The 24,215-nt window shown below is 43.8% G+C and overlaps 1 protein-coding gene across 3 annotated transcripts in view; it reads left to right on the forward strand.

Moving 5' to 3' along the window:
- Positions 1-24,215, forward strand: part of itpr2 (inositol 1,4,5-trisphosphate receptor, type 2) — a 241,261-nt gene that overhangs the window by 194,573 nt on the left and 22,473 nt on the right. For all 3 annotated transcript variants that reach the window (XM_043713352.1, XM_043713350.1, XM_043713351.1), the window contains 4 exons: positions 1,048-1,158; positions 5,686-5,781; positions 7,359-7,475; positions 11,283-11,393. In XM_043713352.1, the coding sequence (XP_043569287.1) occupies positions 1,048-1,158; positions 5,686-5,781; positions 7,359-7,475; positions 11,283-11,393 (435 nt within the window). The remainder of the gene's footprint in view (positions 1-1,047; positions 1,159-5,685; positions 5,782-7,358; positions 7,476-11,282; positions 11,394-24,215) is intronic.

The following is a 24,215-nucleotide window of genomic DNA, read 5'->3' on the forward strand; positions in this document are numbered from 1 at the left end:
TGAGGGGCATGGATAGGATAAATAGACAAAGTCTTTTCCCTGGGGTGGGGGAGTCCAGAACTTGAGGGCATAGGTTTAGGGTGAGAGGGGAAAGTTATAAAAGAGACCTAAGGGGCAATTTTTTCACGCAGAGGGTCATACGTGTATGGAATGAGCTTCCAGAGAAAGTAGTGGAGGCTGGTACAATTGCAACATTTAAAAAGTATCTGGAGGGATATATGAATAGGAAGGGTTTGGAGGGATGTGGGCCGGGTGCTGGCAGGTGGTACTAGATTGGGTTGGGACATCTGGTCAGCATGGACGGGTTGGATCAAAGGGTCTGTTTCCGTGCTGTACGTCTCCATGACTCTTAAGTATCAATGCGGAACATTTAGGAGACAGCGATCATTGTATCATAAGGTTTTGGATGGTGTTGGAGAATGATGCACACAGTGAGAAAAATCGATTGGCAGAGGATGAGTTTCAATGGGGCAAGGGCAGAGCTGAGCAGGATTGACTCGAACAAGAAGTTGGTGGGCGAAACAGTAACTGAACCAAACAGGCCTGATTAGAAACCAGAGGGAGATTTACGCATGGAGAAAAGGCCATGTCTGAGACAGTAAATGAATACTTTGCTGAATGTCTTTATCAAAGAAAACATGATAAAGAGATGGAAACTCTAAGATTATGAGGCATTCAGAAGGGCACTTGCTGATTGTTTGAGTGGGAAATAATGTTCAGTGACATGGAGCAAAAGCAAGAGGTTGGCACTCGGAACTGATGCTGATTGGAAAAGCCAGTGCAGACATGATGGGCCAGATGGCCTGTTTCTGCACCGTTACAGTTTAGTGATTCGATTGCAGTCTCACCATCTTGTCGACCTTCATATTTAAAAGGGTTGTACATGTTGCTAATAGCCCGCCATCGTTTACATTGTATTGTGTGCAGCCTTTGTGATGCTGTTGGCTATAGAATTCCCTGCAGCACCAAGTTTCTGTTCTCCTTCTGATCAGTAGTTAAACACCCTAAGCAATGAAGTTTACCCATATTTGATTCTGTCTCTCACAGACCTGCATCACAACCCATGAATGTAATGGAATTGATATCATTATTGCACTGATCCTCAATGACATTAACCCTCTCGGAAAGTACCGAATTGACCTTGTCTTACAACTGAAGGTAAGATCGTCGATGCCTATTGTTAACAGTTTTTCTTTATAAAGAATTAATTCTGCTTCTGTCGGTCTGATGAGGGGGAATATTGATTCCATTCAAAGAATTTGATCAAAGAAAATTTGCAAAGCTACAATATCTTGGCCGTTGTCTGCCTTGCGTATGTTCATTCTGATAGTTGGTATCGGACAATGCATGCAGACAAACCTTTTGTTAAACCAAATACTAATGTTAAAGTTAAAACATGCCTCAAAGCACTTTTCTTTTGCTTTATTTAGTGTAGATTAGATTAGATTAGATTCCCTACAGTGTGGAAACAGGCCCTTCAGCCCAACAAGTCCACACCGACCCTCCGAAGAGCAACCCCCCCAGACCCACCACCCCTGACTAATTTACCTAACACGATGGGCAATTTCCCATGGCCAATTCACCTGACCTGCACATCTTTGGACCGAGAGAGGAAACTGGAGCACCCGGAGGGTACTGTGTGCATTTTTGAAATAAACATTCCAAAAGGTCCCTATTTATGGTTGGGGTGGCTCAGTGGTTAGCACAGTTGCCTCTCAGTGCCAGTGACCGGGTTCAATTCCAGCTTTGGGCGACTGTGTGGAGTTTTCACATTCTCCCAGTGACTGCGTGAGTTTCCTCCTTGTGCTTCCGTTTCCTCCCACAGTCCAAAGATGTGCATGTTCGGTGAATTGTCCATAATATTCAGGGATGTGTAGATTAGGTGCATTGGTTAAGGGGAGTGGGTCTGGATGGGTTACTCTTCAGTAGGTTGGTGTGGACTTGTTGGGCTGAAGGGCCTGTTTTCACATTGTAGGGATTCTACGAGGTAATGTTTAATTGGTTATAAAAGGTCCCATAGTAGTATTTGAAAGAAAGCCAAGTGAATTCTCCCCATGTCTGAAACGAGTATTTATTCCGCAACCAGTTTTACTAAAATATGAGAGTTAGGAAGAGGAGTAGGCCATTCAGCCCATTGTGCCTGCTCTGTAACCTCAAACCAGCCACCCTGCCTCCCCCGATAATCTTTCACCCTCTTTCTTATTCAAGAATGTTTCCACCGCGGCCTTAATGATATTAAGCACTCTGCTTCCACTGCCTTTTCAGGAAGTGACTTCCAAAATTTCCAGCTGTCTTTAAGAAAACAATATCCCATCACCTCTACCTTTTATTATTGTTATTTTTATTTTTAAACAGTGGGCTTAGTTCTCGATCCTCGATATTTTCAAATTGATCTGTTCAGAGATGTTATTACATGCCTGTGGAGCAGGTGGGACTTGAATCCAGGTTTCCTTGCTCTGAGGTAGGAACGTTACCACTTAGCCACTACAGCCCCTCTCCAACAAGAGGAAACTTCATCTAACATGATCAGACTTTTGAACAGACCTCTCCGATATTAGAGTTGATCTTTCTCTGCACCTTCTCTATAGCTATAACACTATATTCCGCTTTCTGTTCTGTAACCCTGACGTACGTACGTAAGGCATGATTTGCCTGGATAGCACAGAAAACAATACTTTTCACTGTGTCTCGGTCCATGTGACAGTAAATCGCATCATGTCCTGTTAAGGCCCCTGAGGATCTTGTATGCTTCGGATACAAGCCACGGATACAAGCCTAGCCTGTCTAACGTTTCTTCATAACAATTCGCCCATTCAAGGTATTCTCTGAACTGCCTCCTTCTGTATATAAAATGTGACCAATTCTGTACACCATAACCCAAACGTGTTCTCACTGCTGTATAAGTGAAGCATAACCTCCCTCTGTTTGTAATCAGGTCCCCTCCAATGACCAATAACAATCTACAGTATTTGCTTTCCTAATTCCTAGCTGTACCTGTGTACTAACTTTTTGTGTCTATTGCGATTCCTGTGCAGCTCAGAGCTCTAAAATCTATCACCATTTAAACAATATGCTTTTTTTATTATTCCTATCAAAATGTGCAATTTCACATATCCCTACACCATATTCCATTCACCAGATCCTCATCTACTTAGAGTCATAGAGATGTACAACACAGAAACAGACCCTTCAGTCCAACCCGTCCATGCCAACCAGATATTCCAACCTAATCTAATCCCACCTGCCAGCACCCGGCTCATATCCCTCTAAACCCTTCCTATTCATATACCCATCCAAATGCCTCTTAAATGTTGAAATGTTACCAGCCTCCACCACATCCTCTGGCAGCTCATTCCATGCAGGCACCACCGTCTGCATGAAAAAGTTGCCCTTTGACTGTATACCTCCTCTTCACAGCTCACTTTCTGACCAATAGTTGTGTCATCAGCAAATGCAATTACCGTACCTTGAGTCCATTCATCCAAATTATTTTTATAAATTATAAAGAGTTGAGGCCCCAGCATTGATCCTTGTGGCACATCACATGTTAACCTCTTGCTAATCGGCAAATGATCCATTTATTTAGAAGTGTTTGGAAGGTTGTAGGCAAAGTACAGGCAGGTGGGACTAGTTTAGTTTGGGATTGCAGTCAGCATGGACTGGTTGGACTGAGGGGTCCGTTTCCATGCTGTATGACTCTATGCTGATTCCCTCTTTATTGTCACGACTGGTGTCTCTGGGAGCACATGAATTAGTGACTGCATTTCCTACATTACAAAACTGGCCACATTTTAAGATTGCTTCATTGGCTGAAAAACACATGGAAATTTTGTTGAGCCGATGAACTGAGGCTATTGTTTACCACTTTTCTGTAGAAAGCTTAAAGCGATTTTGTGTGGTTAAGCTAAATGTAGTTAGATCAAGAGAGGCACTGAAACCTAGTAAGCCTGCTCTCAGTAATTATTTTCTCCAAAGACCATAAACAGTAAGCAATCATTGATAAACACATCATACCCATTGTGTCAGCAAGTCATTATCCCTATCACTGAGCTGCAACTTGGGAGACAGACCAAGTCCATAAAGGTTTTGAGAAAATGTTGTTTGAGTGAAGCAGCACCCCCATTGATGTAATTCTTGTTTTGTATAAATGAATCATACTGTTGCATTGTATGGTCATTTACTGAAACATACTTAAAACAAAACAATGCTTTTCATGAACTCTGGACATCCCATTGCTACCCATCTTCAAGCATGTGCCTTTTCAAAATGTTAAAAACAGTAAGAAAGCAACTCCACAAGTTGGCAAAAATGAGAGGGGAAATCTGAGGGAACAGTCAATGAGATACCATCACCACCAGTGTGAAAGAGTGATAAAAAGAACAATGTATCTGAAGAGAAGGAAAGACGGGCAAGGAACAGTCACAAAACAGAAGTACAATTTATTCTGTCCATAAGAAAGGTGTTGAGCAATGCCACAGGTGATTTCACAGGATGTCGAGTATCAAGCACATGTACATCAGACTCTAAAGTCACACATTAGAAAGAGGAAAGGCAGACTTGTTATTGTACAGTGCTTTTCCTAGCCTCATGTCGCAAAATACTTTGTCCTAATGATGCAGTTTTAAAGGGTATTCATTGTTTATAATGTGGGAGATGCAGCAGCCAATCTGCACGGTGTTATAAAGCAAAAATACTGCAGATGATGAGGATCTGAAAGAAAAACGAAGTGCTGGAGAAACTCAGCGAGTCTGATAGCATCCATGGAAAGAGAGAGAGAGCCCAACATGACTCATCAGTACACAGTAATATATAATGGATTACTGAATGTAATAATCCTATTTTAAAATAATGTGACTTTAGACTTTAGAGTTCCAGGATGGCTCTAGTGATGAATTATAGATTTTGGATTTAAAAATGGTAGTATGTTAGTAACTATTTTTTGAAGGGTTTAAAAAAATAGTACCTAGGTCAGATAGTCCTAATCCAGTATGTGTCAGAGCAGAGGAAACCTCTGGAGTGTCAGTGTGTGATTATTTTTACTGTGGTGGTTGACAACAGGTGAAGTAAACTTTGAAGTCCACTAGGCTTGGTTTTGGTTCAGAGTAATTAAGGATCGACTTTACAGAGATTAATAGTTTTAGGGCATTCACTGAAGACCTGAGGTTAGAAGTAAATACAATTTCTCTCCGAGAAATGAGTAAAGAACAGTTTAGAGGAAAGCACAGTTAGAGTAGAAAAATTTACTTTGTGAAGTTTCCAGAGCAGGAGTATTTGGTTAAAAATCTGCAGGTTTTTAGAAGCTGAGAACATCCAAGCTCTCGGTTTTGTGTGTATTCACAGTTCACAGCAAGGAACTGCAGAGAATCCGTTAAAGTCAAACTATGAGATCTGACGGAGGCAATTTCTCCAGATTTGATAATGTTGGAAAATGGGATTTTGACTTTGTTTTGCTGTGTGTTTTTAAAATCTTTCAAATTGTGTTTTGCATTTAGTCAGTTTTGTTTTCATCCTTTGTTCAAGATATGTCTGTTCTGTCGTTAAAGAAACTCTGCAGCTTAATGCGACCATGTTTCAATGAGAAAGCTGATCTATCACATCACACATTATTCAGGGATCTGACTTGCCGGTAATACGTTGCCTGGTGTTGTTCTAATGAATGTCTTGTGTTTGTTTGTAATAAAACAGAACAATGCTTCTAAGCTTTTACTTGCCATCATGGAAAGCAGACACGATAGTGAAAATGCAGAAAGAATTCTATACAACATGCGACCTAAAGAATTGGTAAGAAACTGAAAATGTTATGCTGAATTTTTTCATTGTATTATTCACTAATGTAGCTCCAACTCACAACAGCTTTACAAAGATCTATTTTTCGTCAAGCAACAATGTCCAATTATTATTTGTCTTTCGATCATCCCAAAGCAAATTAGATGGATTGTTACAACTTAAAGGCTATAACAGGCCCTGATTTTTACTGTCTGTCCATCTAAATGAATGAGTTCAGATCTTGACTTGTATTTTTGTCAAATTGTTCATTTAAAAAGTACATGTTTTGAAACTATTTCCAAAGTGACCTTTAAAGGATGTCACAAGACTATTGTTCAGATTTTATTAGCCGGAGTGGTATTTAGTTTCAATTAATAAATCTGGGATAAGACTGGGCTAACAATCCAGAATACCGGGTTAATGTTCTGGGTACATGAGTTTGAATCCCATGGCAGATGTGAGATTTGAATTCAATAAAAATCCTAAATAAAAAGTTAGGCTAATGGCAAGTATTTAACTTTTGTCCATTATTGTAAAAGCCCATCTGATTCACTAATGTGCTTTAGGGAAGGAAACTGTCTCCCCTATAATCTGGTCTGACTGCAAACCCACTACAGTGTGATTGACTCTTAACTGCCCTCTGGGCAAATCGAGATGAGCACTAAATGCTGATCTTGCCAGCAACGCCCACATCCCATGAGCAAATGAAAAACTATTGTCGAGTTATTGTAAAAATCCTAATAAATGTACCACTCTGCCAGCCCTTACCCTGTTTGGCCTCCACATGACTTTATACACTCAGCAGTATGACAGGCTCTTAACTGTCCCATGAACTTCCACTCTGATGAAGAGATGGGCCACAAATGCTGCCCTTACTCACACCCCACAAAGCAACAATGGAAAGAATAAGGTACGGTGGATGGGGAGCTTCTGGTTGGAAATGTTTTCTCGCTGCTGCATGGTTACAGAGAGCGGTGAACTCAGCCCAGACGATCACAAAGGCCAACCTCCCATCTATAGAATCCATCTACCAGGCCCGCTGTCAAGGAAAGGCCGCCAGCATTCTCAAAGATCCATCCCACCCTGGCAATGTTTTTCTAAAACCTCTACCATCGGGGAGAAGGTACAGAAGCCTGAACACCCACACCAGCCGGTTTCACAACAGTTTCTACCCGACTGTTGTTAGAATACTGAATGGACTCTCAAACTCTTTACATTCACCTGTACCTGTGTTTTGGTTTTTGCCGTTGTTTACCTATTATTTACTTATCAACGCTATTTAACTCTGAACTGCCTGTATAGCTTGCAAGACAAAGCTTTTCACTGTCCCTCAGTACACATGACCATAAATTCGGTTCAATTCACTGGGACCTTGGCCATCTGAGCCATGCCCAAAATTTGTTGAGACCTAATCTCAGCGAAATTAGCCATGCTTCCCAGCACTTGACTGGAGCACACAGTAGTTGACATTGCGCTCAGGGCTGCATAGCATGAAGCAATTTTATAACAATCCATCTTCCTGTTGTCCGTACACTAACACACTGCCTTAAGGAGCTTTCACTGTGCAAAACTGAATGCCTTTTCTTTTGAAGGTTGATGTTATAAAGAATGCTTACAGTCAAGGTGAGGAGGTGGATAACGACGAAACTTCAGAGGAATGTATCTCACCGAAGGATGTTGGCCATAACATTTATATATTGGCTCATCAGGTATGTTGATAAATTAAGAGTATTTACAGCTTAATGTTTTCTCAATCCCTTTGAAAATCTTGGGTTGTATCAGATGAAACGGAATCTCTTCCTGCACATTTCTCCATGGTGGGTATCAAATAACCAGCTTTTAATTGTCATGAACAGTATATTTACAAAGAAAAGAATACATAATGCCTTTACAACGTCCCACAACCCTTTCAGCTACTGAAGTAATGCAGGTGCAGTTGTAATGTAGGAAACATACCAGCTAGTTTGCAGACGGCATTTGATTAGTTGCAAAAACAGAAGTTGTTGGGAAAGCTCAGCAGGTCTGTCAGTGTCTTAGGAGAGCAATCAGAGTTAACATTTTGGGGTTGAGTGACCCTTCCTCAGAACTGAAGTTCAGGAATTAAAAACACAAATTGTTGGAAAAACTGAACAGATCTGGCAGCCTCTCTGGAGAGAGGCACTGAGTCTTAAGTTCAATACTAGCCTTTAGTTCCAAAGAAGAGGCATAAAAGAATTTGAAGGATCAACTCTGTTTCTTTCACCATGGATGCTGCCAGACCCTGCACTACCTATTGGTTTCAGATTTCCAGCATCTGTAGTACTTTTATTTTAATTGACTTTACTTGTTAGTTCAGTGATAAATATCGACCTGAGCACTGAGGAGAAATCCCTAATGTTGTAGAGGAGGTTTTAAAACAACCTTTTTATATCCGTCATTCAGACACATTGTTAAAACAAGGTCCTATCATCTCAGGTTAGTGTAAATGGGCTGTCTTGGTGCCTCAGCGGTTAGCACTGCTACCTCACTGTGCCAGGTACCCAGGTTCAATCCCAGCCTCTGGTGACTGTCTGGAGTTTGCACGTTCTCCCCATGTCTGCATGGGTTTCCTCCCACAGTCCAAAAAAGTGCCGATTAGATGGATTTATCAATGCTAAATTGACCAGTATTGTCCAGGAATGTAGGATTACAGGGATGGGGCAGGGGTTTGGGTGGGACTGTAGGGATGTTATGATTCTAAATCTCTAATTAACCCTTGCATCTCATACATGACAATAATGACTTAATTTAATCAGCCATTGGGACATGCTGTGATCCCAAAAATGCAAGCCTCAATCTCTTTCACCCGAGAGGGCAGGCAGGATCTTAGTCTAATGTCACCTCTGAAAGTCAGCAGCCCATGACTGGCCAGAGGTCCTGCAGTACTGCACTGGAGTGTCAGCTAGAATCTGTGATCGAGTCTCTAGACCAGAGCTCAGTTACATATTGACAATACAGGTGGGAGATGGCATGGCATCTTTTTATCATATCCATTTTGTGTAAAGCTTCAGGGAGGCTTTATGTAAAAATGTTCACCTGCAGAGTGTTAATATCTGGCTGGCCTTCATATTTGGTGTTGTTCCCATGATTTTTGACGTGGTTATAAAAATGAGTTGAACCCGCCATTTTCTGTTAGAGTTCTGTTTCCCTGTTCAGCAACAGGTTGCCATTCTGGTTCCTCTATAGCCATTGCATTTTTGTTAGTTTTTTAAAAAAAAGTCCTGAGCTGACCAGGCTCGGGTTTAGAAGAATTGTGACAACAAATGCAGTTGTAAACAATGCTAGCCTTCAGTACCAGGCCAAAATCTTATCTTCCTGATTCTGAGGAGAAATGAGATGCTCTTCATGATGGTACAATGATTACTTTTCAGCAGGTTCTTGAATTCTGACCTGGGATGTGGGCCTCACTGGCAAGACTAGCGTTTACTGCCCATCCCTAGTTTCCCTGGCAGATTGTGGAGTCACAGTCCTACAGCATGGAAATAGACCCTTCGGTCCAACCAGTCCATGCTGTCCATAATCTCAAACTAAACTAGTCCCACCTGCCTGCGCTTGGTTCATATCCCTCCCAATGTCATTCAAATGTTGTAAGTGTACTTGCATCCACCACTTCCTCTGGCAGTTCATTCTTTATACAAACCACTCTCTGTGTAAAAAAAAAAAAATTGCTCCATCCTGTCCTTTTTGAATCTTTCTCCTCCCACCTTTTTAAAAATATGCCCCCTTGAAATCTACCACTGTAGTGAAAAGACATCTGTCATTCACCACTTGGGAGTTTATAAACCTCTATAAGGTCACCTACGCTCCAGTGAGAAAGAAATCCCAGCCTCTCCTTAAAATTCAAACACTGCATTCCCAGTAGCATCCTGGTGGATCTTTTGTGAACCCTCTCCAACTTAGTAACAGGGCGACCAGAACTGTGCACAGTTTTTCAGAAGAGGCCTCACCAATGTCCTGTACAACCTCAACATGATGTGCCAACTCCAATGCTCAAAAGATCTGAGCAATAAAGGCAAGCATGCTAAACACCTTCTTAATCTCCCTGTCTCCCTGGGAGAATGATGTTCCTGAACCCCTGATAGTCTTTCTACCATGCTACCATGAACCAGGTTGAATATTTTCTGGGAGCAGCTGAGAAACTTCCTCACAAATACAGCAAGTGTTGAATAGTCAGAATCAGATTCAAAGACCCAAGAATGGCAGGTTTCCTTGCCTGGAGAATACCGGTGATCTCTTTGTTTTAAATGACAATCCAACAACTTCAAGCACCACATTTACTGTCTGGGTGTCTGAATCCCCAGCAGGAGTGAAAATTGAGCTCCCATCCTCAGGATTATTTATCCAAAATGTCCCTGCCTCACCAACACAGCCTGGATGCTGCACTGTTGCATCCATTACACCTCCACAGCCAGTAATGAAGCCCTTTGAGGTGTGGCCACTGTCCTTCAGTAGGAAAATGCAGCTGCCAAATTGTGCACAGGGAGATCCCACAATCAGCAGAAATGGCTGACCAACTTAGCCTGTTTCGTTGGATTTGTTCAAGAGAGTAAGGACGGCCAGGGCATCAAGGGTACTCTCCTGGCTCCTCTTGAATAGTCCCACGTGCCCTTTTATGTTCAGCTGAGCTGACGGATCAGTCTTGGAATTTCAACTCCAGGACCTTTATAGAATCATAGAATCCCTAAGGTGTGGGTGCAGGCCGTTCGGCCAATCGGTCCACACTAACCCTGTGAAGAGCATCCCACCCAGACTCACCCTCCTATACTATCCCTGTAACCCTGCATTTCCCATGGTCAATCCACCTAACCTGTACATAGAGTCATACAGCATGGAAACAGACCCTTCGGTCCAACTAGTCCATGCCGACTATAATCCCAAGCTAAACTAGTCCCATCTGCTTGCGTCTTTGAACTGTGGGAGGAAACTAGAACACCTGGAGGAAACTTGATTCAGGGCTTTATGTGAGAGGTGGTTCCTCCAGCCTTGGAGCGTTCCCTCAGCATTACACTGAGATGCCAGCCGAGAAAAGAGCAGGCAACCACACTTGTGTGTTCAAAATATGATGTGTTTCTGCCATGTGTGTGATCAACCGCCCCTCAGTTTACTTCAGACACAGGAAATCAGAATATTCGTTGGAAAAGACGAACTTGCAGGGTGACAGTGAGGAGACAGAGGAATGGTGCTCGAAGATCTGGAAGGGCTGAATAGTCAGCTGTTGTGCAATAACAAATCCTGTCGTTGTTTGATTATCGATTTTTTTTTTTACAAGCTGCTGACATTGTGATCAACCGCCCCTCAGTTTACTTCAGACACAGGAAATCAGAATATTCGTTGGAAAAGACGAACTTGCAGGGTGACAGTGAGGAGACAGAGGAATGGTGCTCGGAGATCTGGAAGGGCTGAATAGTCAGCTGTTGTGCAATAACAAATCCTGTCGTTGTTTGATTATCGTTTTTTTTTACAAGCTGCTGACATCCTTTTGGTTTTTATTTCTCCAGCTTTCACAACACAACAAGCTGCTGCAACAGAAGCTCAAACCAGGTTCAGAGCCTCAGGACAAAGGCAGTGAAGCTGTAACATATTATGCTAATCACACTGCACAGATTGAGGTACGCTGACAGCACTGCAATTCAACTTTCAAACAGCTGGCTTTGCTGGCCACCTACTGAAACCCTTGTCCTCGTGACAGGCAGGTTTGAACATAATGAGTGCTTTGCAACAGTCAAACGTAGCAAACTCTCTGTTACTTAAATGTTAGCGATTTCACACAATGCTGACCCACACCGCAATGTTACATATAACACACACACCACCCACGCACCCACCACACATGTGCTCACCCTGCACACGTACATGGAATTGATCACAGGGACACTCAAGGGGCTAGAGTTGGCGCTGATCTATTAGAGGGTTGTGGGGTCGGAAGGCATTGCAGAACCAAGGAAGGGAATGAGCATGGACATTTTCTTAAATTCCTGAATTTCAAATTCAAGGTGTTGCACAATTGGCACCAAAATGGGTTAGGGAGCACAGGGGTAATAGGTGAAAGGTACTTGATTAGATTAGATTAGATTAGATTAGATTAGATTAGATTAGCCACTTGAGGAAAGGGAGGACACCATTACCAAGAGTTTTGGATGAGCTCAAGTTTACGGAAGGCAAGACATTGTTCTATCTTTGTAGAGGAATGAGGGAAAGTCTTTAATTTGTAAAGCTCAGAAATGCTGCTCTTCCTTGAGGCATATTTTGGATGGAAAATTATCCGGTCAGATTGGGAACTGGACTGAGTTCAAAGGGTTTGGAGGTTTTGCCTATAATCAGCTATTTAAGTCTGAAAGGGGGGTACATGAGACTTTTTGGAGAGAGGGAATAAAGATAGATAAATTAATGGTTAAATGGGTGTGAATTGATTGTGTCATTAGTGGAATGGGTGTTTTATGTGTTGTGGCTGACTTAAAGCTCTCACCTGAAAGTCTGGACTTGAAACCTGTTCAAAAATATGTATCTTCATATTTACAATGAAACGTCGAGGATGTAGGTTAATGTCATAGAGTCAATAGAGATGTACAGCACGGAAACAGACTCTTCGGTCCAATTTGTCCATGCCGACCAGATATACCAACCCAATCTAGTCCCACCTGCCAGCACCTGGGCAACATGCCTCCAAACCCTTCCTTTCATATACCCATCTAAATGCCCTTTAAATGTTGCAATTGTACCAGCCTCCACCACTTCCTCTGGCAGCTCATTCCATATGCATACCACCCTCTGCGTAAAAAAGTTGCCTCCTAGCTCTCTCATATATCTTTCCCCTCTCACCCTAAACCTATTCCCTCAAGTTCTGGACTCCACCACCCCAGGGAAAAGACCTTGTCTATTTATCCTATCCATGCCCCTCATGATTTTATAAACCTCTATAAGGTCACCCCTCAGCCTCTGATGCTCCTGGGAAAACAGCCCCAGCCTATTCAACCTCTCTCCCTAGAGCTCAAATCCTCCAACCCTGGCAACATCCTTGTAAATCTTTTCTGAACCCTTTCAAGCTTCGCAACATCTTTCCGATAGGAAGAAGACCAGAATTGCACACAATATTCCAACAGTGGCCTAACCATTATCCTGTACAGCCGCATCATGACCTCCCAACTCCTGTACTCAATACTCTGACCAATAAAGGAAAGCATATCGTGGGCGGCACGGTGGCACAGTGGTTAGCACTGCTGCCTCACAGCGCCTGAGACCCGGGTTCAATTCCCGACTCAGGCGACTGACTGTGTGGAGTTTGCACGTTCTCCCCGTGTCTGCGTGGGTTTCCTCCGGGTGCTCCGGTTTCCTCCCACAGTCCAAAGATGTGCAGGGTCAGGTGAATTGGCCATGCTAAATTGCCCGTAGTGTTAGGTAAGGGGTAAATGTAGGGGTATGGGTGGGTTTCGCTTCGGCGGGTCGGTGTGGACTTGTTGGGCCGAAGGGCCTGTTTCCACACTGTAATGTAATCTAATCTAATATCAAACACCTTCCGCACTATCCTATCTACCTGGGACTCCGCTTTCAAGGAGCTATGAACCTGCACTCCAAGGTCTTTTTGTTCAGCAACACGCCGCAGGACCTTGCCATTAAGTATATAAGTCCTGCTCAGATTTGCTTTCCCATAATGCAGCACCTCTCATTTATCTGAATTAAACTCCATCTGCCACTTCTCAGCCCATTGGCCCATCTTATTTAAGATCCCGTTGTAATCTGAGGTAACCTTCTTCACTGTCCACTACACCTCCAGTTTTGGTGTCATCTGCAAACTTACTAACTATACCTCTTATGCTCACATCCAAATCATTCATATAAATGATGAAAAGTAGTGGACCCAGCGCCGATCCTTGTGGAACTCTACTGGTCACAGGCCTCCAGTCTGAAAAACAACCCTCTGCCTTCTAGCTTTGAGCCAGTTCTGTATCCAAATGGCTTGTTCTCCCAGTATTCCATAAGACCTAACCTTGCTAACCAGTCTGGGCTTTGGGCTTTTTTAATTGACTCATGGGATGTAGGTCTTGCTGGCTGGGTCAGCATTTACTGCCTGTCCCGAGTTGCCCCTTGAGAAGGTGGGGGTGAGCTGCCTTCTTGAACTGCTACAGTCCATCAGCTGTAGGTTGCCCAACAATGCCCTTAGGGAGGGAATTCCTGGATTTTAACTCTGTGACACTGAAGCAATGGGGATATATTTCCAAGTGCAGTAGTTCCCAAGTATCTGCTGCCCTTGTTTGTCTTGGTGGTAGTGGTCATGAGTTTGGAGGGTGCGGTTTAAGGAATCTTGGACACGTTATGTAGTGCATCTTGTGGATAGTACACACTGCTTTGTCCTGGATGGTGTCAAGCTTCTTGAGTGTTGTTGGAGCTGCATTCATCCAGGCAAGTGGGGAGTATTCCATCTCACTCCTGACTAATGCCTTGTAGATAATGGCCAGGTTTTGGGGAGTCACTCACTGCAGGATTCCTGTAGCCCTGGCATTTATATCCATTTGTGTTTCTGGTCAATGGTAACCCCTATGATGTTGATAATGGGAGACTCGGTGACGTTAACACCATTGAATGGCAAAGGGCCGTGATTGGATTCCCTCCAATTAGAGATGGTCATTGTCAGGCTTTTGTTTGGCATGCATGTTACTTGCCACTTGTCTGCCCAAGCCTGGATACTGTCCAGGTCTTGCTGTATTTGGATTATGGTGTTTCAGTATCTGAGGAGTCTCGAATTGTACAGATAATAATTTTATAACTTGCAGACGACAAGACAATATTGTAAATGTAGGGTTGCATTGACTGCAAAAGCATTCAGACAGGTTAATGGAATCGATTAGACAAATCTATCACCAAGAAACAAGAGGTGATCCATTCTGGTATGAGGATTCAAGAGTCCCAGGAACAGGGAGGCCAGTGGTTTGAGCTAAGGCAATTCTGAAACAGTGCAGTTTGATATCCCCTTCTAAATCCCACTTTCAGAAGGATGGCCAAGTATTGGAGCATTTATGCATGCATTTTGTTTGAATAGTACCTGGGCTGACTGAGTTTGGTTAGGTGAGGTGACTAGTTTAGTTTCTCCTAAGAGCAGACCCCAGCATGGGGAGCATTGGTACATTTACCACAAGGTAGGGCTTTTGACAGAGAACATTCAGAGAAACTATTTCACTGGCAGCAATATCAGTCACCAGATTGGAAAAGGAGCCAGTGCTTAATTAGATTTTGTTTTGCCCAGTGAGTGATGATGAATTGGAGTGCACTGCCAGAGTGGCTAATGGAAACGAGTTCAGCAATAACTTTTGAAAGGGGCATTTACTTGAGCAGGAGAAAATTGCAATTGGGGTTAGTTGGAAAACTTTCAAAGAACAAACAGACAACAGAGGGCTGAATGGCCTCAGAGCGTGTGTGTGTGTGTGTGAGAGTGATGTTGTGTTCTGAAGTAGAGTTAACTACAAGTAGAAGCCGTTGACTTCTGTAGTGCTTTATTGGAGGAATAGTTCTCTGGTAAAGTCACTCAGTGCCTGCTGGTAAAGAGAATGAATCCCATTCACTTTAGGGTTTGTGAATCTCTGAGACTCAAGCTTACAAAAAGCATTAAATATTGCCTTCTCTCAAAATTCCTCTGGACCGGTGTTTCTCTACGTGGAGTTTCTTGTTGCAGTCAGCTTCAAACATGACCACGGTGGCTCAGTGGTTAGCACTGCTGCCTCACAGCACCAGGGGCTAGAGTTCAATTCCAGCCTCAGGTGACTGTCTGTGTGGAGTTTGCACATTCTCCCCGTGTCTGCGTGGGTTTCCTCCCACAATCCAAAGATGTCCGGGTTAGGTGGATTGGCCATGTTAAATTGCCCACAGTGCTCAGGGATGTGTAGGTTAGGTGCATTAGTCACAGGTAAATGTAGAGTAATAGGGTAGGGGAATGGGTCTGGTGGGTTACTCTTTGGAGGGCCAGTATGGACTTGTTGGGCAAAAGGGCCTCTTTCCACACTCTAGGGATTCTATGATCTGCTGTGTCAGGTGGCTGGCAGTGAGTATTTGCATAAACTGAAGAAGAAACAGTACATAACATTCCAGTTACAATGGCTCTGCATCTGGAAGTGGGGCTGTCACTTCTTTACAAATTGCAGTTCCCTTTAACTCTGAGCCAGTCTCTCAATAGCTCAGAAAGAGCATTCTGATCTCACTGTCAGATGCTTTTGAAAGAAAGCCTTTACACTGACAAGACAAAGAAACAACTGTGATAATTCACTGCTCTTTTGAGCAGTCGTTGTTTATAACGTCTCCCTCAGTTACACTGAAAGTGTGAGAGCACCATTAAAGGCTCATTATTATAATAACAGTGGCCATAAACTACATATCAACTTCAGATGGGAAGAGTTCTCGAAAATTGCCGAGAAACAATTTGCAAGTGTTCAGCATTTTTTTCATGATCATATTCCCCAGCCAATGAAATGCTTTTGATGTCAAGTTACTGCCATACTGTCAGAAACATAACTTGCCCACACACAGCAATGAGATAGTGACCAGGTAATTGTGGTTAGTGATGTGAAGTTGAAAATGAATACTGGGCAGGAACAAGGGAGAACTACCCTACAGTTCAGGCTTTGTGTTAACCTGACAGGGCCTTCAGTAGAAATGTCATCCAAGAGAGAGCTCCTCTGAAAGTGCTACACTCCTTCAGTGCTGCGCTGAAGTCGGGTGGCACAGTGACACAATGATTAGCACTGCTGCCTCACAGCCCCAGGGATCCAGGTTTGATTCCAGCCTTGGATGACTGTGTAGAGGTTTGCACGTTCTCCTGCTGAGTGCTCCAGTTTCCTCCCACAGTTCCAAGATGTGTCGGTTAACTAGGCCGTGGGGATGGTAGGGTGGATCTGAGTCTGTGTTGGATGCTGATTGGAGGGTTGGTGCACGCTTGATGGGCCAAATGGCCTCTTCCTGCACAGCTGTTTTCCCTGGAGCGTCGGTGATCTTAGAGGTTTACAAAATTATGAGGGGCATGGATAGGATAAACAGACAAAGTCTTTTCCCTGGGGTCGGGGAGTCCAGAACTAGAGGGCAGAGATTTAGGGTGAGAGGGGAAAGATATAAAAGAGACCTAGGGGGCAACTTTTTCACGCAGAGGGTGGTATGTGTATGGAATGAGCTGCCAGAGGATGTGGTGGAGGCTGGTACAATTGCAACATTTAAGAGGCATTTGGATGGGTATTTGAATAGAAAGGGTTTGAAGGGATATGGGCCGGGCGCTGGCAGATGGGACTAGATTGGGTTGGTATATCTGGTCGGCATGGACAGGTTGGACCGAAGGGTCTGTTTCCATGCTGTACATCTCTATGACCCTAGTAGGGATTCTGTGAAGTGTTAATCAGAAGTAGTTACTTGGGTCTGTGGAGTGGGACTTGAGTCCACAACCTTGCTACATGTTTAAACCCAGGCTGATAGATGCAGTAGAATCTTCGGGCCAAGCCAAAGTTGGGGGGGGGCTATGGGAGATCGGTGGTCGGGCTGTTTTTTAAATCTTCCACTTGTTTTATTGAAAGAAGTTTTGTAATATATTGATGGGAGAGCTTCTCCATTTCGAAATGCCCTGTCAGAATTTCTCCTCCATTTTGTTATCCCCCAATGGGTTGTGGGCGTTGCTAGCAAGGCCTCTGGAGACCTAATTGCCCTGGCACTGCCAGGCGTTTCAGAGGGCAGTTGCGAGTCAGCCATGTTACTATGGGACTGGAGTCACGTATGGACCAGACTGAATAAGGACAGCAGTTTCCTTCCAAAAAGAACATTGATGAACCAGCTGTGTTCTCACTGCGATTGGCGGTAGCATCATGGTCACTGAAACTGGAGTTCAGTTTCAGATTTATTTCACCTTTTGTGGGCTCAGTTCTTCAGCTGCTGAACCATTGAATACTGAGTTGTTGGATTTGACTCACTGGAATTCATTTCCAAAGTGTGCCTCCATTCATTATGATCCTGCTCAATTGTCCCTCAAGCCTATTGTTACACCACCTCATGAATTAAGAGCAGAAGTAGCCCATTTGACACATGGGGCCTGTTTTGTCATTCAATAAGATCATGGCTGATATGATGATTCCACGTTCCTGCCTTGTAACCTTTCACCCCCCCTCCCGGTTTATCAAGAACCTATCTACCTTCGCTTTAAAAATATTCAAAGACTCTGCTTTTGTCACTTTTTGAGGAAGAGACTTCCAAAGATACTCAACCCTCTCTAAAAAGAAAAAAAGTTGCTTCTATCTTAATTGGATGATGCCCTTATTCTTGATCAGTGACCCCTAGTTATAGATTCTCTCTCAAGCGGACAATCAGGACTTATGCAGTTATTATTAGGGCCCTAGGTGGTAGTTTAGAACAGATAGACCAAGGGGTTCATATGCATAATTCTTTGAAGTTTATGTCATTTGTAGACAGGATGGTTAAGAAAGTGTTTAGCACGCTTGCCTTCATTCTTTGAGGAGAGGAGTTGGGAAGTCATGTTGAGGTTACATCACACATTGGTGAGGCCTCATCTGGAGTACTGTGTTGAGTTCTGGTTGCCCTGTTACAAGAAGGATATTATGAAGCTAGAGAGGATTCTGAAGAGATTTACCAGGATGTTGCTGGGTATGGAAGGTTTGAGTTATAAAGAAAGGCTGGGACTGTTTTCACTGGAGAGTAGGAGGTTGAGGAGTGACTTTATAGAGGTTTATAAAATTATGAGGGATATAGATAGAGTCAATGGTAGGTGTCTTTTCCCTAGGATGGGTGATTACAAGACTAGGGGGCATATTTTTATGATAAAAGGAGAGCGATTTAAAGAAGACATGAGGCATAATTCGTTTTACACAGAGGGTGGCCAGTGTGTGGAATGAACTTTCTGAGGAAGTGGTGGATGCAGATGCAGTGACAATGTTTAAATGACATTTAGATGAGTATGTGAGTAGGATGGGATATGGGCCAGGAGCAGGCAGGAGAGACTAATTTGATTTGGGATTATGTTCGGCATGGACTGGTTAGACCAAAGGGTCTGTTTGCGTGCTGTATAACTCTCCATATTTATTAGAATCAGTTTGGAAACAGGCCATTTGGCCCAACAAGTCCACACCGACCCTCCGAAGAGTAACCCACCCAGCCTATTCCCCTACTCTATTACTCTACATTTACCCCTGATTAATGCACCTGTCCTACACATCCCAGAACACTACGGGCAGTTTAACATGGCCAATCCACCTGACCTGCACATCTTTGGACTGTGGGAGGAAACCGGAGCACCCGGAGGAAACCCACACAGACACGGGGAGAATGTGCAACCTCCACACAGACAGGCACCTGAGGCTGGAATTGAACCCAGATCCCTGGTGCTGTGAGGCAGCAGTGCTAACCACTGAGCCACTGTCAAGACCCCTTGGATCTTACACATTTAAATCAAGTTGCCTCTCACTCTCCTAAACTTCAGCAGCTACAAGCCCAGTCTGTTCAATCTTTCCACATTAGGCAACCTTCTCATTGCAGGGATGTACATCTTGTCTGAACTGTTTCCAACACACTTGCATTCTTCCTAAAATAAGGAAACCGATATGGTACAGGGATTGTACTCCATATACCAATATCCCTGAAGTGACTGAGGGCATTTTGCATGTTTAAAGCAAAATACAGAAATGTGATCATCCTGGATTCCTGTAAGTTCATTACCATTGATAACCTTTACTTAATCAGCTTCCATATGAAAAGCCAAGTATTGAGTATAACACGAGTGTCCAACTATAACCGTCACTTACTACAGTTTGACAACCCACATTCTTCATCGTAAGTGGTTTGGTCCTTAACAGTGCTGTGGGAGGTGAAGCTTTATGTGGATGAATCTGCAAGGGAACAGGAAATGCTGACTCACCTTTTGTTATGGTTTACTAACACACCATCCCTATAAAACCATCCTGTAGAACGAATTTTTTTTTTCATATAGAGGTCTGGCAGCATCCATGGAGAGTGAAACCAAGTTAATGTTTCAGCTCTGCAGCCTTTGATCAGAACACGAGAGGTTTAAAGTATGATCAGCTGTGACCAAGGACGAAGTGGGTGAAGGACTGGAGGGAGGTCTGCGATAGAGTGGACATCAGAGCAGATTGAAAGACCAAGCCAAAGAGAGCAGTAGTGGGGCAAGGAGCTTTATCTAAATACAGAGGCTCAGCTGGTGCTGAGGTCCCTCACTTCGGGTTCAATTCCAGCCTCGGGTGACTGTCTGTGTGAAGTTTGCACATTCTTCCAGTGTCTGCGTGGGTTTCCTCTGGGTGCTCCGGTTTCCTCCCATAGTCCAAAGATGTGCAGGTTCGATGGACTGGCCATGGAAAAATTGTCCCTAATGCAGACTAAGTGGGTTAGCCACGGGAAATGCAGGGTTACAGGGATAGGGTGGGTCAGGGTGGGTTACTCTTCAGAGGGTCGGTGTGAGCAAGAAGGGCCAAATGGCCTGCTTCCTCACTTCCATAGGGATTCAGTGATTCTGCATTCCGTCTGCCACTCTTCGGCCCATTGGCCCATCTGATCAAGGTCCTGTTATACTCTGAGATAACCTTTTTCACTGTCCACTAACACAAGGCATATTTAGTCTTGATATCAAATTAAAGGAGATGGAAATCATAGTAAATGATTCACAGGGGTGCAGTATGTAGTTCCTTGAAAGTGCAGTCGCAGGTAGACAGGATGGTGAAGGCAGCATTTGGTACACATGCCTTCATTGGTCAGAACATTGAGCATCAGATTTCAGACGTCACGTTGCGGCTATACAGGACATTGGTGAGGCCATTTTTGGAACAGTGTTCAATTCTGGTCGCCTTTCCATAGGAAAGGTGTTGTTAAACTTGAAAAAGTGCAGAAAAGATTTACAAGGAGGTTGGCCAGGGTTTGAGCTATAGGGAGAGGCTGAGTAGGCTGGGGCTTTTTTCACTGGAGCATCGGAGGCTGAGGGGCGACCTTATAAAATCATGAGGGGCATGGGTAGAGTGAATCGCCGAGGACTTTTCCAAAGTGGAAGACTCAAACTAGAGGGCATCGATCTAGGGTGAGAAGGGAAAGATTTAAAAAGGGCCTGAGGAGTAATGTAACACAGTGGTTGGTACGTGTATGGACCGAGCTGCCAGAGGAAGCGGTTGAGGCAGGCACAATAACAACATTGAAAAGGAATCTGAACTTAAAAATGTTTCGCTGGAAAAGCACAGCAGGTCAGGCAGCATCAAAGGAACAGGAGAATCGATGTTTCGGGCATGAGCCCTTCTTCAGGAATCTGGACAGGTATATGAATAGGAAAGGTTTAGAGGGATATGGGCCAAATGCTGGAAAATGGGACTAGGTCAGGTTGGGATGTCTGCTCAGCATGGGTGAGTTGGACTGAAGGGTCTGTTTCCATGCTGCGTGAGTCTATGATTCCATGATTACGTAGACTGGTGTCATGAAAGGTGAAAACATGGAGAACCCAATAGTAAAGGAGGGCAAAGGATGAGAACACAAGTGTGGGAAATGTGGTAGATACAGTTGACAGCCCCAATGAGGGCATAAGACTTCTCAGAAGCTTGTTCTTAAACCCCTGATTTCAACAGTTAACTAAGTTGCTAATGTCATCAAACATTTTAAAGGTGTACAAATTTTCCATCTGCCACACTTACAATGTTCACACTTGGAGAGTCTCATTTTGTTCCTGGACATGAAATAAACAACGACCAGCAGTCTGTCCCTAGTAGGCTTAGTCCAGTGAGACTCCAAGTAACAGCAGATCGAATCATTCACCATGTATTGAAATTGACGTGCAATTTACTCACTCAACAAATCAGTCAGTGGAACAAAGCATCTTCCGCACAAAGTGACCAATTTTAAACTCCCCCATCAGTCAGTTATTCAGCCCAGTAACTATCAGTGTGTACAAGGTGCTCTGAGTCTCGGCTATGTCCTATTAAAAGGAAACCTCCTAATTTGACTACATCCAAATTAACTCTAGAAATGGCAGCACTTTCTGCAACTAATATGCTAAAGAATGGGGTAACAATGAGCCATAAGCAAATGTCAAACCAAAGCAAATGATTGAGGGTGACATACACATCCTTTTAAAATTCACTCTTGGGATGCGGATGTCACTAGTAAGACCAGTACTTATTGCTCACCTCTCGCTGCTCTGAGTGGTGTGACATATTCGGGAAATTTCAAGGCTAGTTATAAGCCCAGCTCACTGATACAGACTAGAGATCAGACCAGGAAAGCAGCTTAGGACAATCTAACTACTTCATAGTCACTTTTACTGCAATGAGCTTTTTGTTCCCAAATTGCTTTGAGCTGAATGTGAATAGCTGCCTACTCTCGATGACTGAATCTAACAGATTAACCATGGCTGGAAATGTTTACAACATGCCATGGCACTCATCCACTGATTCAATCAATAAGCACATCGATCTGGACCCAATATGCCGACCACTGCAACAGACAGCTGGAACTGACAACCGGAAACGGCAGATTCAAACCACTACAAATGCCAGAGGAAACATGACAGAAGCGCTTCACAGGAGGCTCCCAAGCACTGAGGATGTCACCTGGACAGGGGACGAAACGTCTGCAACACAAACTCCCAGCTCGGCGAACAGAACCACAGCAGATGTTTACAACATCTCTGTAGGTGTCTCTGGGATAAAAGAATGACTAGAGTAAGATTAGGGCCAATCAAGGACAGTAGTGGGAAGTTGTACATGGAGTCAGAGGAAATAGGGGAAGCACTAAATGGATGATTCTCACCAGTATGTACACTGGGAAAGACAATGTTGGCGAGGAGAGTACTGAGAAACAGGTTACTAGTCTAAATGGGATTGAGGTTCACAAGGAGGAGGCATTAGAAATTCCGGAAAGTGAAAGTAAATAAATCCCCTAGACTGGATGGGATTTATCCTAGGATTCTCTGGGAAGCCAGGGAGGAGCCTTTGGCCTTGATCTTTATATCATCATTGTCTACAGGAACAGTGCCAGAAGACTGGAGGATAGTAAATGTTTACCCCCCTCTTCAAGAAAGGGAGTAGAGACAACCCTGGTAATTATAGACCGGGGAGCCCTTCGGTTGTGAATAAAATGTTTGGAAAGGTTATAAGAAATAGGATTTATAATCATCTCGATAGGAATAAGTTGATTAGGGATAGTCATACCTCACAAACCTTATTGAGTTTTTTGAGAAGGTGACCATTGATTTGGTGTATTTAGATTTCAGTAAGGCGTTTGATAAGATTCCCCATGGTAGGCTATTGCACAAAATACGGAGGCATGGGACTGAGGGTGATTTAGCGGTTTGGATCAGAAATTGGCTAGCTGAAAGAAGACAGAGGGTGGTGGTTGATGGGAAATGTTCATCGTGGGGTTCAGTTACTAATGGTAAAGCGCAAGGGTCGGTGTTGGGTCCACAGCTGCTGTTATTTTTATAAACAACCTGAATGAGGGTGTCAAAGGATGGGTTAGTAAATTAGCAGACAACACTGAGGTCGGTGGAGTTGTGGATAGTGCCGAAGGTTGTTGTAGGTTGCAAAGAGACATAGATAAGCTGCAGAGCTGGGCTGAGAGGTGGCAAATGGAGTGTAATGCAGAAAAGTATGAGGTGATTCACTTTGAAAGGATTAACAGGAATGCAGAATACTGGGCTAATGGTAAGATTCTTGGTAGTGTAGGTGAGCAGAGAGATCTGTGTCAATGTACATAGATCCTTCAAAGTTGCCACCCAGGTTGATAGGTTAAGAAGGCATATGGTGTGTTAGCTTTTATTAGTGGAGGAATCGCGTTTCAGAACCATAAGGTCATGCTGCGGCTTTTCAAACTCTGGTGCGGCCTCACTTGGCATATTGCGTACAGTTCTGGTCACTGCATTATCGGAAGGATGTGGAAATTTTGGAAAGGGTGCTGAGGAGGTTTACTCTGATGTTGCCTGGTATGGAGGGAAGGTCTTAGAAGGAAAGTTGAGGGACTTGAGGCTGTTTTTGTTAGAGATTAGATTAGATTAGATTAGATTAGATTAGATTACTTAGTGTGGAAACAGGCCCTTTGGCCCAACAGGTCCACACCGACCCGCCGAAGCGCAACCCACCCAGACCCATTCCCCTACATTTACCTCTTCACCTAACACTACGGGCAATTTAGCATGGCCAATTCACCTGACCTGCACATTTTTGGATTGTGGGAGGAAACCGGAGCACCCGGAGGAAACCCACGCAGACACGGGGAGAATGTGCAAACTCCACACAGTCAGTCGCCTGAGGCGGGAATTGAACCCGGGTCTCTGGTGCTGTGAGGCAGCAGTGCTAACCACTGTGCCACCGTGCCGCCCCTTATAGAGAAGAAGGTTGAGAGGTGACTTGAGGAAACTGGAGCACCCGGAGGAAACCCACGCAGACACGGGGAGAATGTGCAAACTCCACACA

Source organism: Chiloscyllium plagiosum, chromosome 23 (assembly GCF_004010195.1).
Source record: "Chiloscyllium plagiosum isolate BGI_BamShark_2017 chromosome 23, ASM401019v2, whole genome shotgun sequence".
NCBI lineage: Eukaryota > Metazoa > Chordata > Chondrichthyes > Orectolobiformes > Hemiscylliidae > Chiloscyllium > Chiloscyllium plagiosum.